The 18,358-nt window shown below is 40.4% G+C and overlaps 1 protein-coding gene across 1 annotated transcript in view; it reads right to left on the bottom strand.

Annotated features, from left to right (window-relative positions):
• cntn3a.2 (contactin 3a, tandem duplicate 2) overlaps nt 1-18,358 on the bottom strand; it is a 67,422-nt gene that overhangs the window by 35,467 nt on the left and 13,597 nt on the right. The window contains exons 9-14 of the mRNA XM_024399763.2: nt 17,553-17,689; nt 16,843-16,972; nt 16,546-16,696; nt 14,763-14,890; nt 10,883-11,052; nt 7,907-8,024 (exon numbers count right to left, since the gene is read on the bottom strand). Coding sequence (XP_024255531.1) covers nt 7,907-8,024; nt 10,883-11,052; nt 14,763-14,890; nt 16,546-16,696; nt 16,843-16,972; nt 17,553-17,689 — 834 coding nt within the window. The remainder of the gene's footprint in view (nt 1-7,906; nt 8,025-10,882; nt 11,053-14,762; nt 14,891-16,545; nt 16,697-16,842; nt 16,973-17,552; nt 17,690-18,358) is intronic.

The raw sequence follows: 18,358 nt of genomic DNA, 5'->3' as shown, positions 1-18,358 counted from the left end.
GATTTTTTTACCAGGATTAAATGTCAGGAATTGTGAAAAACTGAGTTTAAATGTATTCGGCTAAGGTGTATGTAAACTTCCAACTTCAACTGTACATGGTGGAAGACCAAAGAGTTAATATACCCTCATGTTGCCATGTTAGCAAGGCGCTACCTGGCTGTGCCTGGGACCTCTGTCCCTAGCGAGAGGGTATTCTCCACAGTGGCTGACATTGTCACAGCAAGCCGATCTGTGCTCACTGCAGATAATTTGGATAGACTAATCTTCTTAATTGGACTATGCACTCTTGTTGAAGTTCTGTTTTAAATGACTAGGCACTGTTGTTTTTTGTTGTCCCTTTGTTTCCATATGCTCCTGGGAATTAAAGCTACCCATGTTTACTATTATAATAAATGGAAAATCTAAATACAAATGACATATTTCTCAGGCATTTATTTTGTCGATGTATCGAAATCGTACCAAACCGTGACGCCACTGTACCGTATCATACCCAACAGTGAGTAGCCCACTAGGGACTGTGTTAGTAACCAATAACCATATTGTTTGTTTATGTAATTCTGTGACTTGATTAGTTAGTTAGTAAATAAACAATTAATCCAATTTGTATATCACTGATTCATTATGGAGGCTAGGGTTCGTGCAGATATCCAAGGGTTTGTGACATTCAGTAATGAGAACTGGTGAGGTAATAATAATACACAAATACAAGACTGTACTCGATAAGATATGAAAATATCTGAAGAGTCGATTCGGAAATAGAGACTGTATGTGTGGGGTACAGAGATGAGATGTGATAAAAAAAAAAACACTTATTGCACACAGAGTGAGTCGATGCAACTTACAGATGGACGAAAATGGATAGAATGGTTACCTGAAAGAAAATGGGGGAGGGTCATGCTTTTTTAATTTCAGTGAAGGGGAGGGTTTAGTATTTTTTTTATATCTAGTCAAGGGGAGTGTTATGTCATTTCTAATTGATGAAATTTAAATATTTCTCAGGGTTTTAGAATTAGTTGCTTATTAGGCTATACTGTATATCGATGTGTGCCCTCATCTCTGATTCTCAGCTGGGCGCGCAATATCACACACACAGACGACACCATTCTGTATACTTCTGGCACTTCTTTGGACACTGTGTTAACTAACCTCCAGACGAGCTTCAATGCCATACAACACTCCTTCCGTGGCCTCCAACTGCTCTTAAATACAAGCAAAACCAAATGCATGCTCTTCAACCGATCGCTGCCCACACCTGCCCGCCCGCCCAGCATCACTACTCTGGACGGTTCTGACTTAGAATATGTGGACAACTACAAATACATACGTGTCTGGTTAGACTGTAAACTCTCCTTCCAGACTCACATTAAGCATCTCCAATCCAAAAATAAATCTAGAATCGGCTTCCTATTTCGCAAAAAAGCATCCTGCATTCATGCTGCCAAACATTCCCTCATAAAACTGACCATCCTACCGATCCTCGACTTCGGCAATGTAATTTACAAAACAGCCCCCAACACTCTAATCAACAAATTGGATGCAGTCTATCACAGTGCCATCCGTTTTGTCACCAAAGCCCCATATACCACCCACCACTGCGACCTGTACGCTCTCGTTGGCTGGCCCTCGCATCATACTCGTCGCTAAACACACTGGCTTCAGGTCATCTACAAGGCTCTGATGGGTAAGGCCCCACCTTATCTCAGCTCACTGGTCACCATAGCAGCACCCACCCGTAGCACACTCTCCAGCAGGAATATCTCTCTAGTCACCCCCAAAGCCAATTCTTCCTTTGGCAGCCTTTCCTTCCAGTTCTCTGCTGCCAATGACTGGAATGAATTGCAAAAATCACTGAAGCTGGAGACTCTTACCTCCCTCACTAGCTTTAAGCACCAGCTGTCTGAGCAGCTCACAGATCACTGCACCTGTACATAGCCCGTCTGTAAATAGCCCATCCAACTGCATCATCCCCATACTGTATTTATTTATTTATCTTGCTCCTTTGCACCCCTGCATTTCTACTTGCACATTCATCTTCTGCACGTCAATCACTCTAGTGTCTAATTGGTATATTGTAATTACTTTGCCACCATGGCCTATTTATTGCCTTACCTCCCTTTTCTTACCTCTTTTACACACACTGTATATAGAGGTTCTTCAACTGAATTGACTGTATGTTTAGTTTATTCTATGTGTAACTCTGTGTTGTTGTTTGTGACGAACTGCTTTGCTTTATTCTTGGCCAGGTCGCAGTTATAAATGAGAACTTGTTCTCAACTTGCCTAACTGGCTAAACAAAGGTGAAATTAAAAAATGAAATACAAATAAATCAATTGCGTCTATAGGCTATTTAGTGTGGTCTCAATCAAATTATCAACAGCGTATAGGTTTCGATGTGCATGATGGGAGAAGCACAGAGCAAAGTTATACAGTATTTCTAAGATAGCTGCTGGGATGGTGTAAATAGGTAGAATGGCGCCAGAGGGGAGGGCTGCCATCTTACGGGCTCCTAACCAACTGTGCTATTTTGCTAGTTTTTTTTGCGTTGTTTCTAACTTTAAATTATTATTATTTTTTGTACATAATGTTGCTGCAACCGTCTCTTATGACCGAAAATAACTTCTGAACATCAGAACAGCAATAACACACCTCGAACTGGAAAGATGTTTTTTTTAAACGAATCTGATGCAAAAGATATACTGCTTTCTAGGGAACGGGCCCAAATCCCCGTCAATTGCGTGAATAAAAAACTGAGAAAAAGGGGACGGAGGTCGGGCTGCCTTCTGAGAATTCGTGGGAGAGTGAGTAAAACTCCACTATGATCCGTTATATTGGCCAACATGCAATCATTGGAAAACAAAATGGATGATATACGATCAAGACTATCCTACCATGGGGACATTAAAAACTGTAATATCTTATGTTTCACCGAGTCGTGGCTGAACGACGACACAGATAATATAGAGCTGGCAGAATTTTCCATGCATCGGCAGGACAGAGAAGCAACGTCTGGTTAGACGAGGGCGGGGGTATGTGTCTATTTGTTAATAACAGCTGGTGCTTGATGTCTAATATTAAAGAAGTTTCAAGGTATTGCTCGCCTGAGGTAGAGTACCTTATGATAAGCTGTAGACCACACTATCTACCAAGAGGGTACTCATCTATATTATTCATAGCCGTCTGTTTACAACCACAAACCGATGCTGGCACTAAGACGGCACTCAACCAGCTGTTTAAGGCCAAAAGCAAACAAGAAAATGTTCATCCAGAAGCGGCGCTCCTAGTGGCCGGGGACTTTAATGCAGGCAAACTTAAATCCATTTTACCTAATTTCTACCAGCACATCACTATTGAACACCTTTACTCCACACACAGAGATGCATACAAAGCTCTCCCCCACACTCCATTTGGCAAATCTGAACATAATTCTATCCTGATTCCTGCTTACAAGCAAAAACTAAAGAAGAAGTACCAGTGACTCGCTCAATAAATGGTCAGATGACCTGGATGCTACGCTATAGGACTGTTTTGCTAGCACAGACTGGAATATGTTCCGGAATTCATCTAATGGCATTGAGGAGTATACCACCTTAGTCATCGGCTTCATCAATAACTGCATCAACGACGTCGTCCCTACAGTGACCATACGTACATATCAAAACCCGAAGCCATGGATTACAGGCAACATCCGCATCGTGCTAAAGGTTAGAGCTGCCGCTTTCAAGGAGCGGGACACTAATCCGGACACTTGTAAGAAATCCTGCTATACCCTCTGACGAACCATCAAACAGGCAAAGAGTCAATACAGGATTAAGATTGAATCCTACTACAACGGCTCTGACGCTTGTCGGATGTGGCAGGGCTTGAAAACTATTATGGACTACAAAGGGAAACACAGCCGTGAGCTGCCCAGTCACGTGAGCCTACCAGACGAGCTCATTCACAAAGCCGCGGGCCAGACGGATTACCAGGACGTGTACTCAAAGCATGCACCGACCAACTGGCAAGAGTCTTACCTGACATTTTCAACCTCTCCCTGACCGAGTCTGTAATACCTACATGTTTCAAGCAGACCACCATAGTCCCTGTGCCTAAGGAAGCGAAGGTAACCTGCCTAAATGACTACCATGAAGTGAGTTGAAAGGCCGCTCATGGCTCACATCAACAGCATCATCCCGGATACCCTAGACCCACTCCAATTCGGATACCGAGCTGATCGTGGACTACAGAAAAAGGCGGGCCGAACAGGCCCCCATTAACATTGACTGGGCTGTAGTGGAGCGAGTCGAGAGTTTCTCCAGGACTATTTACACTGCTGCTACTTGCTGTTTATTATCTACTTTACCCGGTAAGGTTGTAAGGTTCACGGTACCTGTTGTATTCGACACATGTGACAAATAAAGTTTGATTTAGTTTGATAAAACCAGGCTGCATTACACAGCGCAATGGATATTCCAATCCTGAGCCCCGGCCTGCTCTGCTCTTTCTGATCAAATACTTTTGTGTGTGCTGCTTAACCAATAGCTGTGCTGTGTAGGGCTCTGGTGACACTTTAGGAGGAGTGCCAAAGGTTTCTTTTGATTTTTTTGTTGTTGATTAGGCCTAGTCCCAAAAATGTGTGGACTAGCCTATAGCCTATGTTCTATTCAGTTTTAGAAAGAGAGTGCAAAGATGAGGGCCAGAGGTCAACTTTGATAGCTTGCTACTACTATAATAGATTTTTATTAAAAACATTATGTTTCTTGGCCGTGATGTATTTATCAGAGTTATTGACCTCACAATAAGCCAGATTGGAGTAATTTACATAGTGGTGCTGAAACTTGTAGCAGAAGCAGTGGCACAATCGGAAATGGACAACTCATGATGCTGAAAGAATACAAATTCGAGTAGGCATAATTCATTTCAACCCACCTTTATTTTATTTAGACTTTACTAACAACAAGAGGGCTTTGTGGTAGGAGCCTATTTCTTCCTATTTAAGAAATAAGAGGTAAACCTACTTGTTTGACAAAAAAAATTAGGTTACAGGCTGCTATAACCAATAGATTTGTCGGTCAATTCCTCCACCCACTACTTTAAATAGCCTACCTCCATGTCAGTGAAGGGCCGTAAAGAAACAAGCCGTAAGATACCTGGGAAAGACATCACTCCGATGCATATGGGGATAGAATTGTTTTGTTTCTTTCATATTCAGAGGCTGGCTTTGCTTGGGAAGTAATCTAATTCGGTCACTATCAATTGATTAAGCTATTCCCTTTCTGTACAATAGATGTTTAAACCCAGACAATTTTTAGGGAAACACTTCTGATCATCTCTCGTTGGGTTAAGCCACTGAAGAAGTAGCCAGAAGATAAAGCTTACATTTTTCTTTGTCGGTAGGCCTACTCTGTCTGTGGTGGAAAGGTAGGCATAACTTTTGAAAATACCATGCTCAGATTCCTAACGACATCTCAGATTCAATTATTTGTAAACTTGGACAGTTTCTTTACAAACAAGACACACTGATTTGGCATTGGAGAAATATGATAAGATGAACACATCTCTCTGTCAATTCTTAGCCTGAAATTTTGGTAATTTGTGTGGTATTAAAAAACGACTCCGCTAATATGTGAAATGATGTTGAATTGCATGAAATGTTTATAAAAGGCCGACCTGCAAATACAATGCAATGTTTTTGCTATAAAGGAGATCTTACACCTCATGTTGTCTGCGAACCCACAACCTTCTGGCCCGCAGCCCTGGCCCTGGCTCTGTGCCCTAAATTCACGCATTGCTATGTAATGCTTAAAAGATGAAGAGATGAACAGTTTCTAAAACTGCACATCTTAGGCTCTGGCCTGTCCAAGAAGTGGGGGTAGATGGTAGACACGTTTTCTTTGTTTTATTTATTATTTTGGGTATAGGGTAGGGTTACTTGTTGTTGTTTTTTTCAACCATTTAGGGATGGTTAAGGTAAAATATATTTTGCTGAAAGTAGGGCCATCCATTTTCATTTCAGAGAGGTCCGATTTTCTCCATGTAACCCTTATTGTAAATAACGTTCATTCCAATATGATGTGATTGTTAAGCAACATTTACTCCTGAACTTATTTAGGCTGACCATAACAAAGGGGTGGAATACTTGACTCAAGACATTTCAGCTTTTCATTGTTCATTAATTTGTAAACATTTTGAAAAACATAATTCCACTTTGACATTATGGGTTATTGTGTGTTCAGGCTGTAACACAACAAAATGTGAGAAAAAGGGGTGTGACTTCTGCCTGAAGGCACTGTATATTATTGTATATTATCTTGTATTGGCCAGAGCCAAAATACAGAGAAAGATATGTCTCTTGCCCAAAGCTCACTATGTGCTGTAATGGAAAAAACACTATTAATAAGGAATAGGAAGCCACTTCAGGCGTATACATTTTCCCCTCTAATTATCCTCTTCTCACTCATCAACAGTACTGTAGTTGTCACAGGGCTACATTAAAAGGTGAAAATGAAAACAATCTCTGTAGCCTTCGAGAACCCCCGTTTTAATTATTTAGTTTTATTATCCAACCAATTGGAGGGGCTGATGTTTAAAGCTCATCTGCTGTTTCCTGTTGTAATGAAGGTGTCAGTTCGCCAAAGCTAATACATAGACCACCAGCAAACAATGAGAGTAAGAACCACAGAATTAAATAGATATTTCATAATATCTATGCTAGGACCACTGACACTCCTCATTTGCTGGAATTTGAACAGAATTCTAAACAACATTTCAATTATTAGAGCATTTTGCCAATGCAACACTTCATAAACATGATAAAGAACTGCAAACGTGACTTGATATTTAATCAAATAATGTATAATAGCTGTCAAAAGTTGTTGTGATTCGCTCTATAATAAAGACATGCTAAATATATTATATTTAGAATGTCACCATCAGCTTAATTTGTACGATATCGATCTATGTAAAACTCATTAGCTCTTTCCAATAAGAAGCTTCGATGTGTCGCCCTCATTAAAACCTACAATCAAGGATCAATTCTTTATCTCGTTAATTATATATTCTTGGCAGGGCCGAGAGAATACTGTCAGAATCTCAGGGGCGTTAAAATAGTCGGAGATTAAAATGAACATACTACATTTGCTTTGTTTTTAGGCACCACTACAATGGGAATTAAAAAATGTCCCCTTTTTAATACAGTACACTGTATGGACATATTTAGGTATTTTACATTCACATCACATTTATGAAACACATTTATGAGTATTGTAGTATGATTCATACCAACCTTCATAAAAAATAAATTCAATATCATTAGTAAGGAGTTTTCTAAATAAAAGTCCCTTTACATTTCAGAACTAAAAGGTATCAGTAACACTGAAATGGATCTTTATTTATCTACTGTACAACATACATTTGTACATACATTTGTGTGTTACCCTAAGAATACATTTTTGTCAAAGAGCACGTTGTAAACCCAAAATGACATTGACGATTGATGCTTCAGGACAGAACTCACTTTAGGCCGGTAGGCCCACTCTATTTCCTTCAGATCCGCCATCTACTGGGTATTGTGACAGAAAAGTGATGTAATTCAGTAAGATAATATTGATGACGACTCAATGTACAACCTAAGCTGACATTGGCAAAATGCTTGTCATTAATTTAATATAAATGTGTCATGTAGTCCTTAAAGGGCCTCTCTCTCAATAGTTAAGAATGCCTCCTGTGTGTCAGTTGTACGTTTCCCCCTAGCAACAACAGCTCAATTATATGATGCTATTCTATGTCGGTAATTAAGCTAACTACTATATTCCCCTGTAAACGGTGCTACTAAATGGGCCTTCAAACATACTCCCTCTGTGTTTACAGGAACTGACTCCAGTTATAATTAGTGAGTGGTAATTCTGCGAAAAGGAGGGTTTCTTACCTTTTACAATCAATATGGCCACTGCTGACAGGCTCTCCACGTCTGTGTCCACCACGCAGATGTACTTCCCAGCATGATTCAACTGGATGTTTCTAATCATCAGATCCCCAGCTGTTCTCTACAAAGGCAATCATAAGAAATCCCAAACAACCTGGGTAAGTAAAGGGCATTTGTAATGTAACCCCCTCCTACGTCTATGGGTCTTCGGGCAGTTTTCTCCACTGTAATTTAAAAAAAAAATAGGGCCCTGTAGATTTTCATTTCTGAAGAGGACTGCCAGCAGCGAATGCTAAATTAAAGGTGGAATCCCTTCCTTTGGCTGTGGCGGAGGGATAGTGGCGAGGCTGATCTGATTTAATTATGGAAATTAATTCCTTGAAGCGGGCAAGTTAGTTGATAATCTCTTTGGACTTGGGGACATTATAGACTTTTTGAGGAGTGAATCTCATTAGTGATAAGAAAATTGTCAGTCACACACATATATGCCGGATGTATAATCTCTCAGAATGTGTGGGTGTTCCATTTCATCCAGTAGTTTTTTTGTTGTAGTCCAGGCAAGGCACGACGCCTTTTTACCCCACTGATATCCAATACAGTTGAAGATCTGTTACAAGACCTTGATCAGTGATCATTTTGCAGCTGAACATCAAAATATAAAACCTCAGAGGATACAACAGAGGCAAAAGATTCATGTTAAGTTGAAAAACTCTGACACTGTAAAATGTACTTGAAACCAAAGATGCAGTAGAAAGTTGAATATGTTTTGATCAGGCTAACTTAATAAATCATGTTGAGCTACTATTGACAAAATACAATTGGAACAATTGATTGAAGCCTTATCAAAGACTGCTATTGAGTTTTTCAAATTAATGAGACAGACAGACAATGTCTAGTTTGATATTTGCGTGCGAGCCAGTGCGTGCAAGTGCTGAGAAGCTTGAAAATCGAGACTCAACAAGTGTTTTAATTACTTCCTGTAACTCCCGGGAGCATGCGGAAGATTCGGACAGAAGCCAATGGGAACGTGCCACTTTCTTATTTACATGAAAGTATAACTCATGTCTCTCAATTTTCAAGCTTCAGTGTACCTAGCACAAATTGGCTTGCACGGATATTGCGCAATAATGGGTATGTGCTATTGACCACAGTAACCAATCCAGAGCTACAACTAGCCAAAGGCCCTGCTCAAAAAATACTTTAAAGAATGCCTGCTTCCTTCCTTGAAGAATCTGATTGGATCACTCATCTGACATGGCTGGATCTTTATTTAAATATTAACCAGACAAGTCAATTGAGAACTAATTCTTACTTATTTTTTCGGATGACTGCCTTGCCTGGTTCACCAACTACTTTGCAGACAGAGTTCAGTGTGTCAAATCGGAGGGCATGCTGTCCGGTCCTCTGGCAGTCTCTATGGGGGTGCCACAGGGTTCAATTCTCGGGCCGACTCTTTTCTCTGTGTATATCAATGATGTTGCTCTTGCTGCGGGCGATTCCCTGATCCACCTCTACGCAGACGACACCATTCTATATACTTTCGGCCCGTCATTGGACACTGTGCTATCTAACCTCCAAACAAGCTTCAATGCCATACAACACTCCTTCCGTGGCCTCCAACTGCTCTTAAACGCTAGTAAAACCAAATGCATGCTTTTCAACCGATCGCTGCCTGCACCCGCATGCCCGACTAGCATCACCACCCTGGATGGTTCCGACCTTGAATATGTGGACATCTATAAGTACCTAGGTGTCTGGCTAGACTGCAAACTCTCCTTCCAGACTCATATCAAACATCTCCAATCAAAAATCAAATCAAGAGTCGGCTTTCTATTCCGCAACAAAGCCTCCTTCACTCACGCCGCCAAGCTTACCCTAGTAAAACTGACTATCCTACCAATCCTCGACTTCGGCGATGTCATCTACAAAATGGCTTCCAACACTCTACTCAGCAAACTGGATGCAGTATATCACAGTGCCATCCGTTTTGTCACTAAAGCACCTTATACCACCCACCACTGCGACTTGTATGCTCTAGTCGGCTGGCCCTCGCTACATATTCGTCGCCAGACCCACTGGCTCCAGGTCATCTACAAGTCCATGCTAGGTAAAGCTCCGCCTTATCTCAGTTCACTGGTCACGATGGCAACACCCATCCGTAGCACGCGCTCCAGCAGGTGTATCTCACTGATCATCCCTAAAGCCAACACCTCATTTGGCCGCCTTTCGTTCCAGTACTCTGCTGCCTGTGACTGGAACGAATTGCAAAATCGCTGAAGCTGGAGACTTTTATCTCCCTCACCAACTTCAAACATCAGCTATCTGAGCAGCTAACCGATCGCTGCAGCTGTACATAGTCTATTGGTAAATAGCCCACCCATTTTCACCTACCTCATCCCCATACTGTTTTTATTTATTTACTTTTCTGCTCTTTTGCACACCAATATCTCTACCTGTACATGACCATCTGATCATTTATCACTCCAGTGTTAATCTGCAAAATTGTAACTATTCGTCTACCTCCTCATGCCTTTTGCACACATTGTATATAGACTCCCCCTTTGTTTTCTACTGTGTTATTGACTTGTTAATTGTTTATTCCATGTGTAACTCTGTGTTGTCTGCTCACACTGCTATGCTTTATCTTGGCCAGGTCGCAGTTGTAAATGAGAACTTGTTCTCAACTAGCCTACCTGGTTAAATAAAGGTGAAATAAAAATTAAAAATTAACAATGACAGCATGGCTGGATTGGTTAAGTTACAGGTATGTGATAGAGCCATTGCTTACAGCAATCAATGTGTTAGGAAGAGTCTGTGCGTTTAAAGTATTTGAACAGGGCCAAAGTCTCCCCTAAAAACAAATAGGGGAAATCAGGGGACACCACACCCTGGAGTTGAACAAATGTGACCGAATTGAGAAAGATATGCCAGATGTCCAAATGTTCAAAGAAATAGTGTAGAAGAAAGTGGGTCACTCACCCCTCCCACTAGCTCAAAATGCCTGTCTGTCTTGGTGATGAGCTGTCCGTTGAAAGCCCAGGTGAAGAAGACATCAAGGACAGGATCACAGGCGATCTGGCAGGGCAGCACGATGCTCTCACCCACTATGATCTCCATGTCCACTGGCCCCTGAGTAATTCTTGTTGGATCTGTCCAAAATGTACAAACAATCCCACGCACAAAGCACCAGGGATGGGGTCAATTACATTTCAGTCAATTCAGGAAGTAAACTGAAAATTCCAATGTATGATCAAATGCTATTCGGTCAAGCTATTCTGTTTGTCTATATCTTGTTCAATAACAAGCAGAGTTGGGGAGTAACAGATTACATGTCATCCATTACATGTATGGGATTTTTTTTTTAAACGGTAACTGTAATCAGTTACGTTAACAGCAAAAATATTGTAATCAGATTACAAATACTTTTGGAAAACTAAATAATTACTTCAAGGATTACTTTTAAATTCAGAAAGGATGTTTGCGAAAAATAAATCATTGACACTTCTCTGTTTTCTCAATGACATTCAAATCAGCAAGTTAGTTACACCTGAGCAAGTCTGACCACAAGTCAGAGACCACTATGATGACACACCAAATGTGTTTGATGGATCGCGGGAAAAGAGCAGGAATAGTATTTTGTAGGCTACAGTCCAAGCTTAGACTTCCAATGGTGCGACTACTGTCGGCATCCAAAGAATATCCAACTTGAATAAACGCTTGGATGTAAGGATGACAGCAGTGGTTTAGTCTACAGCGATACAGATATCACTTATTATTGATATCTAAGTAGCTCATTGATGTGAATCACAATGCTGCTCTCTTATTTAGCTATTTGCGTCTTACGGATTGTGGGTGTTGTGGATGGCTGTTAACAAATCTAAATGTGTATTTGAACCCAATAATAGTTGAATTCAAGAAGTATAAACTGCTTATCAATCATTGTTTTTGAAACCAGTGGACAGCCAGTGAAAAATGCGCTCTTGCAACAGCTACATAGTGCAGATCCCAGCCTACATTAAAAACAGTTGACTTTGGTTTTTAATGTAAAGATATAATTTCATTGTATTATTATTATGTAGTAGTAGAAAGCGATGGGTTAGCGATGGGTAACATAACCAACCCAATAAAGTCAAATGTAACATCCATATATAGCCAGTGTCACACCCTGACCTTAGTGTTCTTTGATTTCCTTGTTATTTTGGTTAGGTCAGGGTGTGACATGGGTGATGTATGTGTTTGTCTTGTCTAGGGGTTTTGTATGTTTATGGGGCTGTTTCCTTTCTAGGTGTTTATGTAAGTCTATGGTTGCCTAGATTGGTTCTCAATTAGAGGCAGGTGCTTATCGTTGTCTCTGATTGGGAACCATATTTAGGCAGCCATGTTCTTTGGGTATTTTGTGGGTGGTTGTCTTCTGTCTATGCACCAGATAGGACTGTTGTGGTTTTCGCATTTGTTGTTTTGGTATTTTGTAGTGTTCACGTTTATGGTCTTTATTAAACATGTTGAACTCTAACCACGCTGCGCTTTGGTCCGATCCTTCGTCCACAGAAGACAACCGTTACAGCCAGCTTCATTGATTTATCCTGCAATAATTAAATTGGTAACATAAAATTTTGTCTTCTTCTAATGCCTCCTATGGGGAAAGTAATCTAAAAGTAACTGAATGTAATCATATGTTACTGAGTTTTGGTAATCCAAAAGTTACGTTACTGATTCCAATTTGACAGGTAACTAATGGATTACATTTAGAAAGTAACCTACTCAACCCTGAAACAAGGTAATTATGGATAGTGGAAATGTTACACTTGCTGTCATAAACAGACGGGTTATGTAAAGCAATAAGTCTTACAGTTTTCAGGCAGAATTATGGAAGTATTACAACAGATTAGCCAAGTAAAGGGTTATTAAACAGGCTTGTTACTAATAAGAGCTGATACTGTTTGCTGACATGACTGGAATAATCTTTGGTAATCCTGAAAGCAATTACAATACCCAGATAAATCTGATTAAAAAAGCAGAGGTGATTTATACTTCGAGATGGTGGGACTGTTATCCACGAGATGAGTTAACCCACAGACACATGCTTACACACACCGAGCACCTGCTGACCACACAATAAGGGCACACTGAGTTGCAACCACTACAGCCATTGTTTGTCGGAGGCCGCTGCGCTTCAAAAGTCAGGGCAATTAATTACAACCTTGCTCTATCTTGCTAAATAAAATCAATAAATCAAAAAAAAAAGAATAAAGGGATAAGAAATGTATCACTATTGCAGGGATTGTATTTGGAGCCTCAGCATGAACAATGATATGTAAAAGATGTCTCATGATTCTCTATACGTATATCTCTTCTCTGAATAAATCCTCGGAAAATGCAAATACCATAGTATGGTTTAAAAATAAATGCAGTGTTTGGCAGCCAAATTATTCGACAGTTACCATTCGGCTCACCTGTGAACTCTGAGGGGTTGTTCTTTTGGCCCTGTACAGGGCCCGGCGAGTGGGGGGTGGGGGTGGGGGTACCCCCCTCTTATTTTTGTTCGAAAATTGACATATCATTTGAATCTATCTTTTTGGATATTTTACTCAAATCGTACTGCGGGAAATGTCATTACCTCCACCCCCCACCACACCTCCCACAAAGGCCATAAATCATGAGCTATAGTCATATTCATAGAGTATGCTATGCAGATCAAGTCACCAAAAGTGAAAACATTTAGTATGCATGGAAAGGGTACACCCTGATGGTCAATATAAAGCAATGCATTTCCTTATCTAGCCACATTTCCTTTGTATGCATCCTCCACATGCGCCGTTGATCTATCTCACTAATATACAATAGGAAAAGTGAATGGGAAAATAGTTTGTTTTCTCACCTGTCTGTGTTTTATTTTAAAACACTGACCCAATAACTTGAAATGCCTGATTCCTATGGTCATGCTTGAAAATCTGTTCAGCCATTTTGGAACAGTGACTCACTACCCAAACCAGACAACTGGTTTCAAGTGGCCAAGAGATGTCATGTGATCTCCTATTGCGCTCTAGTGGAGGAACTGGGCATCAGACAGGGGATATATTTGCATCAATGGATAGATAGAAACTAAAACATTCTCCTCATTTATGTATATCATTCTTGTAAGACAAAAGATTCCTATGAGACAAAAATGTATGTTGCACAAGCCCTGCACTTTCAAAATAGCTGTGTGCATGCTTAGAGTGCCATCATTTTATATTACTAATCCTTTTATAACATTAATTGGTGACATATTTGATTTAAAACCTAAAAAAGTAGTCAGTTACCTTTCTAACAGTACTAAGCATGTGTTTGTAGGACTTATAGCTTTGAATCCGAAATGTACTTTGAGGGTAATATATAATATTATGCATCGTTTAGAAAATGCCACCAGAGAGCGTCAGAATTGAAGAGGTTAATAGTTGCATGAGCAACCAACAACCCCTCTTCTAGAAATACACTTCAAAATCGGCAATAAAAGCATACTTTTACAACTTTATTTCGGCTCAGGGTCATTTAATTTGTTCCGAGTCAATTGGTTGGCTGCATCCAAGTAAACAAAGATAAAGTAGTTTCACGAACACCTTTCCAATGTATTATTATACCTACTGCAAAATGTACAGTAGGGTGTACTCTACAGTAGGGAACACAGCTCAACGCAATGAAATTCCTATGACAAAAAGAAACTGTGGGATGCAAACCATGAATCTGGTCATGTTTTCTGCCCTCAAGTCTGAGCTCAGTATCAGAGAAGAGCTAGCTTAGCTCTTACCTTTGGTAACCCTTAGTTAGACAGAGTGTAGGTTTGGTTAGGGCTAAACTACTGTGTAATGCAACACCTTACCTGTGATGAGGAGTCTTCCAGTGGTGCTGGAGGTCCCAAATCGGTTTCTGGCAAAGCAGGTGTAGCTGCCTGCATCATACTTGGTCACATTAGTGATTCTCAAAGTTCCACCTGGAGAGAGAGTGATTCTGTGGGGGTAGATGGAGAAACTGGTGACACGGGTAGAATCTGTACCCCAGTCTCCCACGGGAGAAACCGTCTTAACTGTTAGTCGAATAGGAAATTCCACCAGGGGCCGAGGCTGGCACTAGTATTAGTAGTGTTTATTAGGATCCCCAATTAGCTGCTGCCGGGGCAGCGGCTACTCTTATGGGGGTCCAAACAGAAATCAAAACACAACAAATGAAATACATAATATTCAAAACACTACATGTACATCACAATTTAGTAACTTAGCAGATGCTCCCATCCAGAGCGACCCACATTCATCTCAAGATAGCCAGGCGAGACAACCTCGCATCACATATCACTACGTAATACAATACATAATACAATGCAAAATACAGTCCAAAATACATAAAAATGTCTGTGTGTCTATTCAAAGTCCCCATCGTACCATATGGTGTTCTTTTATCTGTTTTTAAAAAATCTTATTTTATTGCTAGCTTGAGTTATCTGGGGTGGCAGAGAGCCATGTTGTTATGGCTCTATTTAATACTGTGTGTTTCCAAGCTTCTATGCTCGACCTGAAGACTGTGAAAAGGCCTCTGGTTCCATATCTTGTGTGGTACAGATGAATGTCCAAACTGTTTAAGCAGACAGTTCGCGACCTTCAACACATCAACATCTCGCACAAAGACCAATAGTGATGCAGTCACTCTCTACCCAACTTTGAGCCAGAAGAGATAGACATGCATGTTTCAGCCAATCGTCATCTGTCATGTGTGTCAGTGCCGAGCATGTTGAGTGCCCTTTCAAATAAGAATGCTGAAAGTCTGTTGTTAATTTGTTTTCTGCAAAATAACATTGTATTTGGTAGAACAAAAAGTTTGCTAAGCGCTGGTAACAGACTGATTGGTCGGCTGTTTGAAACATTAAAGGGTGCTTTGCTATTCTCCCAGGCAGGGCTACCTCATTGGGATACCATAAGCCCGACTCATGTCCTCTACACTGGGTCATTTTCATTAAGGCATTGAACGGAAAACTTTTAAAAATGTTCTGTAATTGAAAATGAAAATAAACATGACCCTGTTTACATTCAACTTGTCATGTGATGAACCCTATCAACACCAGTGGGCAACAGTGCCTAAAATTCTTTGAAATAAATCTACCCACTGGTTGAATCAATTTTGTTTCCACGTCATTTCAATGAAATTACATTGAACCAACGTGGAATAGACAATGAATTGATGTCTGTGCCCAGTGGGTAAATTCTAACCCATTGACCTTGAATTGTGTCTGTTATTCTGAACATTCTATGTAAACATTTTTAGTGTACACAATCAGTTATGAAACTAATAGCAAGTCATTGACATTTAGATATTTTCTTGATATGATTTCAAATGATATAAGTAGAGATTATTTTTATGTAAGCTCTTCCTTCTTGAAAAAAAATCTACAAGGTCTCTATCTTTTCGGAGGTTGTATGTACTACCAAAGAAAAATGACCAATTGAGAAATACATCCTATCTTGCAGAAATCAGTATCTTCTTGTACCTGTCTAAATAAGACTAAAATAAATTAGGAACAGATCATCGTCTGATCAATGTAATATGGAGCACTAATATGGGTGGAGAAGAAAGGGGGAATCGAACCATATATAGAATGTACTGTAAGACGTTACCTGTCATTGGTGTGGATGGGTTGGTTGCCTTTCTTCCACAGGATGCTAGCGGTGGGGTAGGCTTGGGGCTTACACTCTAGAGTCACTATGGTGCCGGCCTTGGCTTTAAGCAGGGCTCTGAGCAGGTTACCAGTGAAGTCTGGAGAAGAGGCTGAAGGGACACAGGAAACGTAAAAAACATTATTATTGACCCCATTATTATCGAATCCTTCTAACCTTTCAAAGAACAGTAATATGACCTTTTGGATTTGTTAGACAGTCACACAATGTTTAAGAAATGGATAAAAGCCACCATACCTAAGACCATGAGCTCAGTGCTGAAATAGATGACACCATATTTATTCTCAGCCACACACTGGTACATCCCGGCATCAGACAGGTTCAAAGACGAGATCAACAGGACCCCATTGTCAACGTAGACCCTCTCCTGACAAGGCACAGACACAAGTAGCATGTAGAGTACAAGTAAATGTTAAGGTCATATGAACATAATATAATAAAACACACTTATCACAGTAAAAACAACCATTAGGAGGATTTTGGTAAGGAGTCAAATTAAACAAAATATCCAGCTAATGTAAACAATAACAAAGTGGTAGAAAAGTGCATGTGCTAGAAACATCTAGGTGCACTTCTCTGGGTGTTTAAGTTTGGTTTGCTGTCGTGTACTTTTCACAGTAGATTAACTCAATCCGCAGAAGCCTGAACATGGGCTATGAATAATGGAGAGTGTTTGCCTGTTCTCTTGAAATGGAGCAGCTTGTCGAGAGTCTGATACGCTATCTTTCTCTCACACACACGCAATATCTCTCTCCATGCACACCCATGTCACAGGTGCAAAAGCAATGTTTCAATGTAAGGAAGGTGCCTGGATATATACTCCTAAAAGTTAAAGGATATATACTCCTAAAAGTTGGGTTTTTGTGAAATGTTCAGTGTGCTAGCGCCTTCCTTTCTGTAAGACTGACAAAGAACTCATGAGAGATGGATGGGAAGGTGGGGTTTACCTCAGTGATCAGCACTTGACCATTTTTCAGCCAGTTGTAGGAGGGTTTGGGCTTCCCGTTGGCCCTGCACTCCCAGTGAAGCCTCTCCTCTATGGCCAGGGCTGTGTCTCTCATGGTCTGAATCCACTGAGGTTTGGCTAAGAAAGATCCAAAATACTCCATGTCAATGACTGACTGAATATTAGTAGAGGGTTTTAAAGGGGAAGTCCTCTGACAGTTTTTATTGACTGCTTGAACACTGTTAAGGAAACTGGGATCTTCGTGAGCAAAACTGGGATCCACATGGCCAAAACAATAACCTTTTCTTACAGTTAGTAATTTCTCATTGTTTATACACTAAATGCAAATGCTTAAACACTTTTTTTGCAAAACAGTAGACAAAACTTTACTGTATTTTTTATTTATTACATTTATTTAACCCATATTTTACTAAGTAAGTTGACTGAGAACACATTCTCTTTTACAGCAACGACGTGGTGAATAATTGCAAGGGAGAGGGGAGGGGATGAATGAGTCAACGGAAAGCTGTTGGTGATTAGCTGGCCATGATGGTATGAGGGCCAGATTGTACATTTTAGCCAGGACACCGGGGTTAACACCCCTACTCATACGATAAGTGCCACGGGATCTTTTGTGATCACAGAGAGTCAGGACTTCCGTTTAACATCCCATCCGAAAGCTGCACCCTACACAGAACAATGTCCCTTTCACTGCAAAGGGGCAGTATCTACTGTATCTGCTATCTTTAGTAACACAAACATGCACTTGGCTTCACAGTGAGGAACAATGTGCAATTCTCTGTTCAA

The sequence above is a fragment of the Oncorhynchus tshawytscha genome, linkage group LG16, assembly GCF_018296145.1.
Source record: "Oncorhynchus tshawytscha isolate Ot180627B linkage group LG16, Otsh_v2.0, whole genome shotgun sequence".
Lineage (NCBI taxonomy): Eukaryota > Metazoa > Chordata > Actinopteri > Salmoniformes > Salmonidae > Oncorhynchus > Oncorhynchus tshawytscha.
The sequence above is the reverse complement of the archived record's forward strand: the minus strand, read 5'-3'. Positions and strand labels throughout refer to the sequence as shown.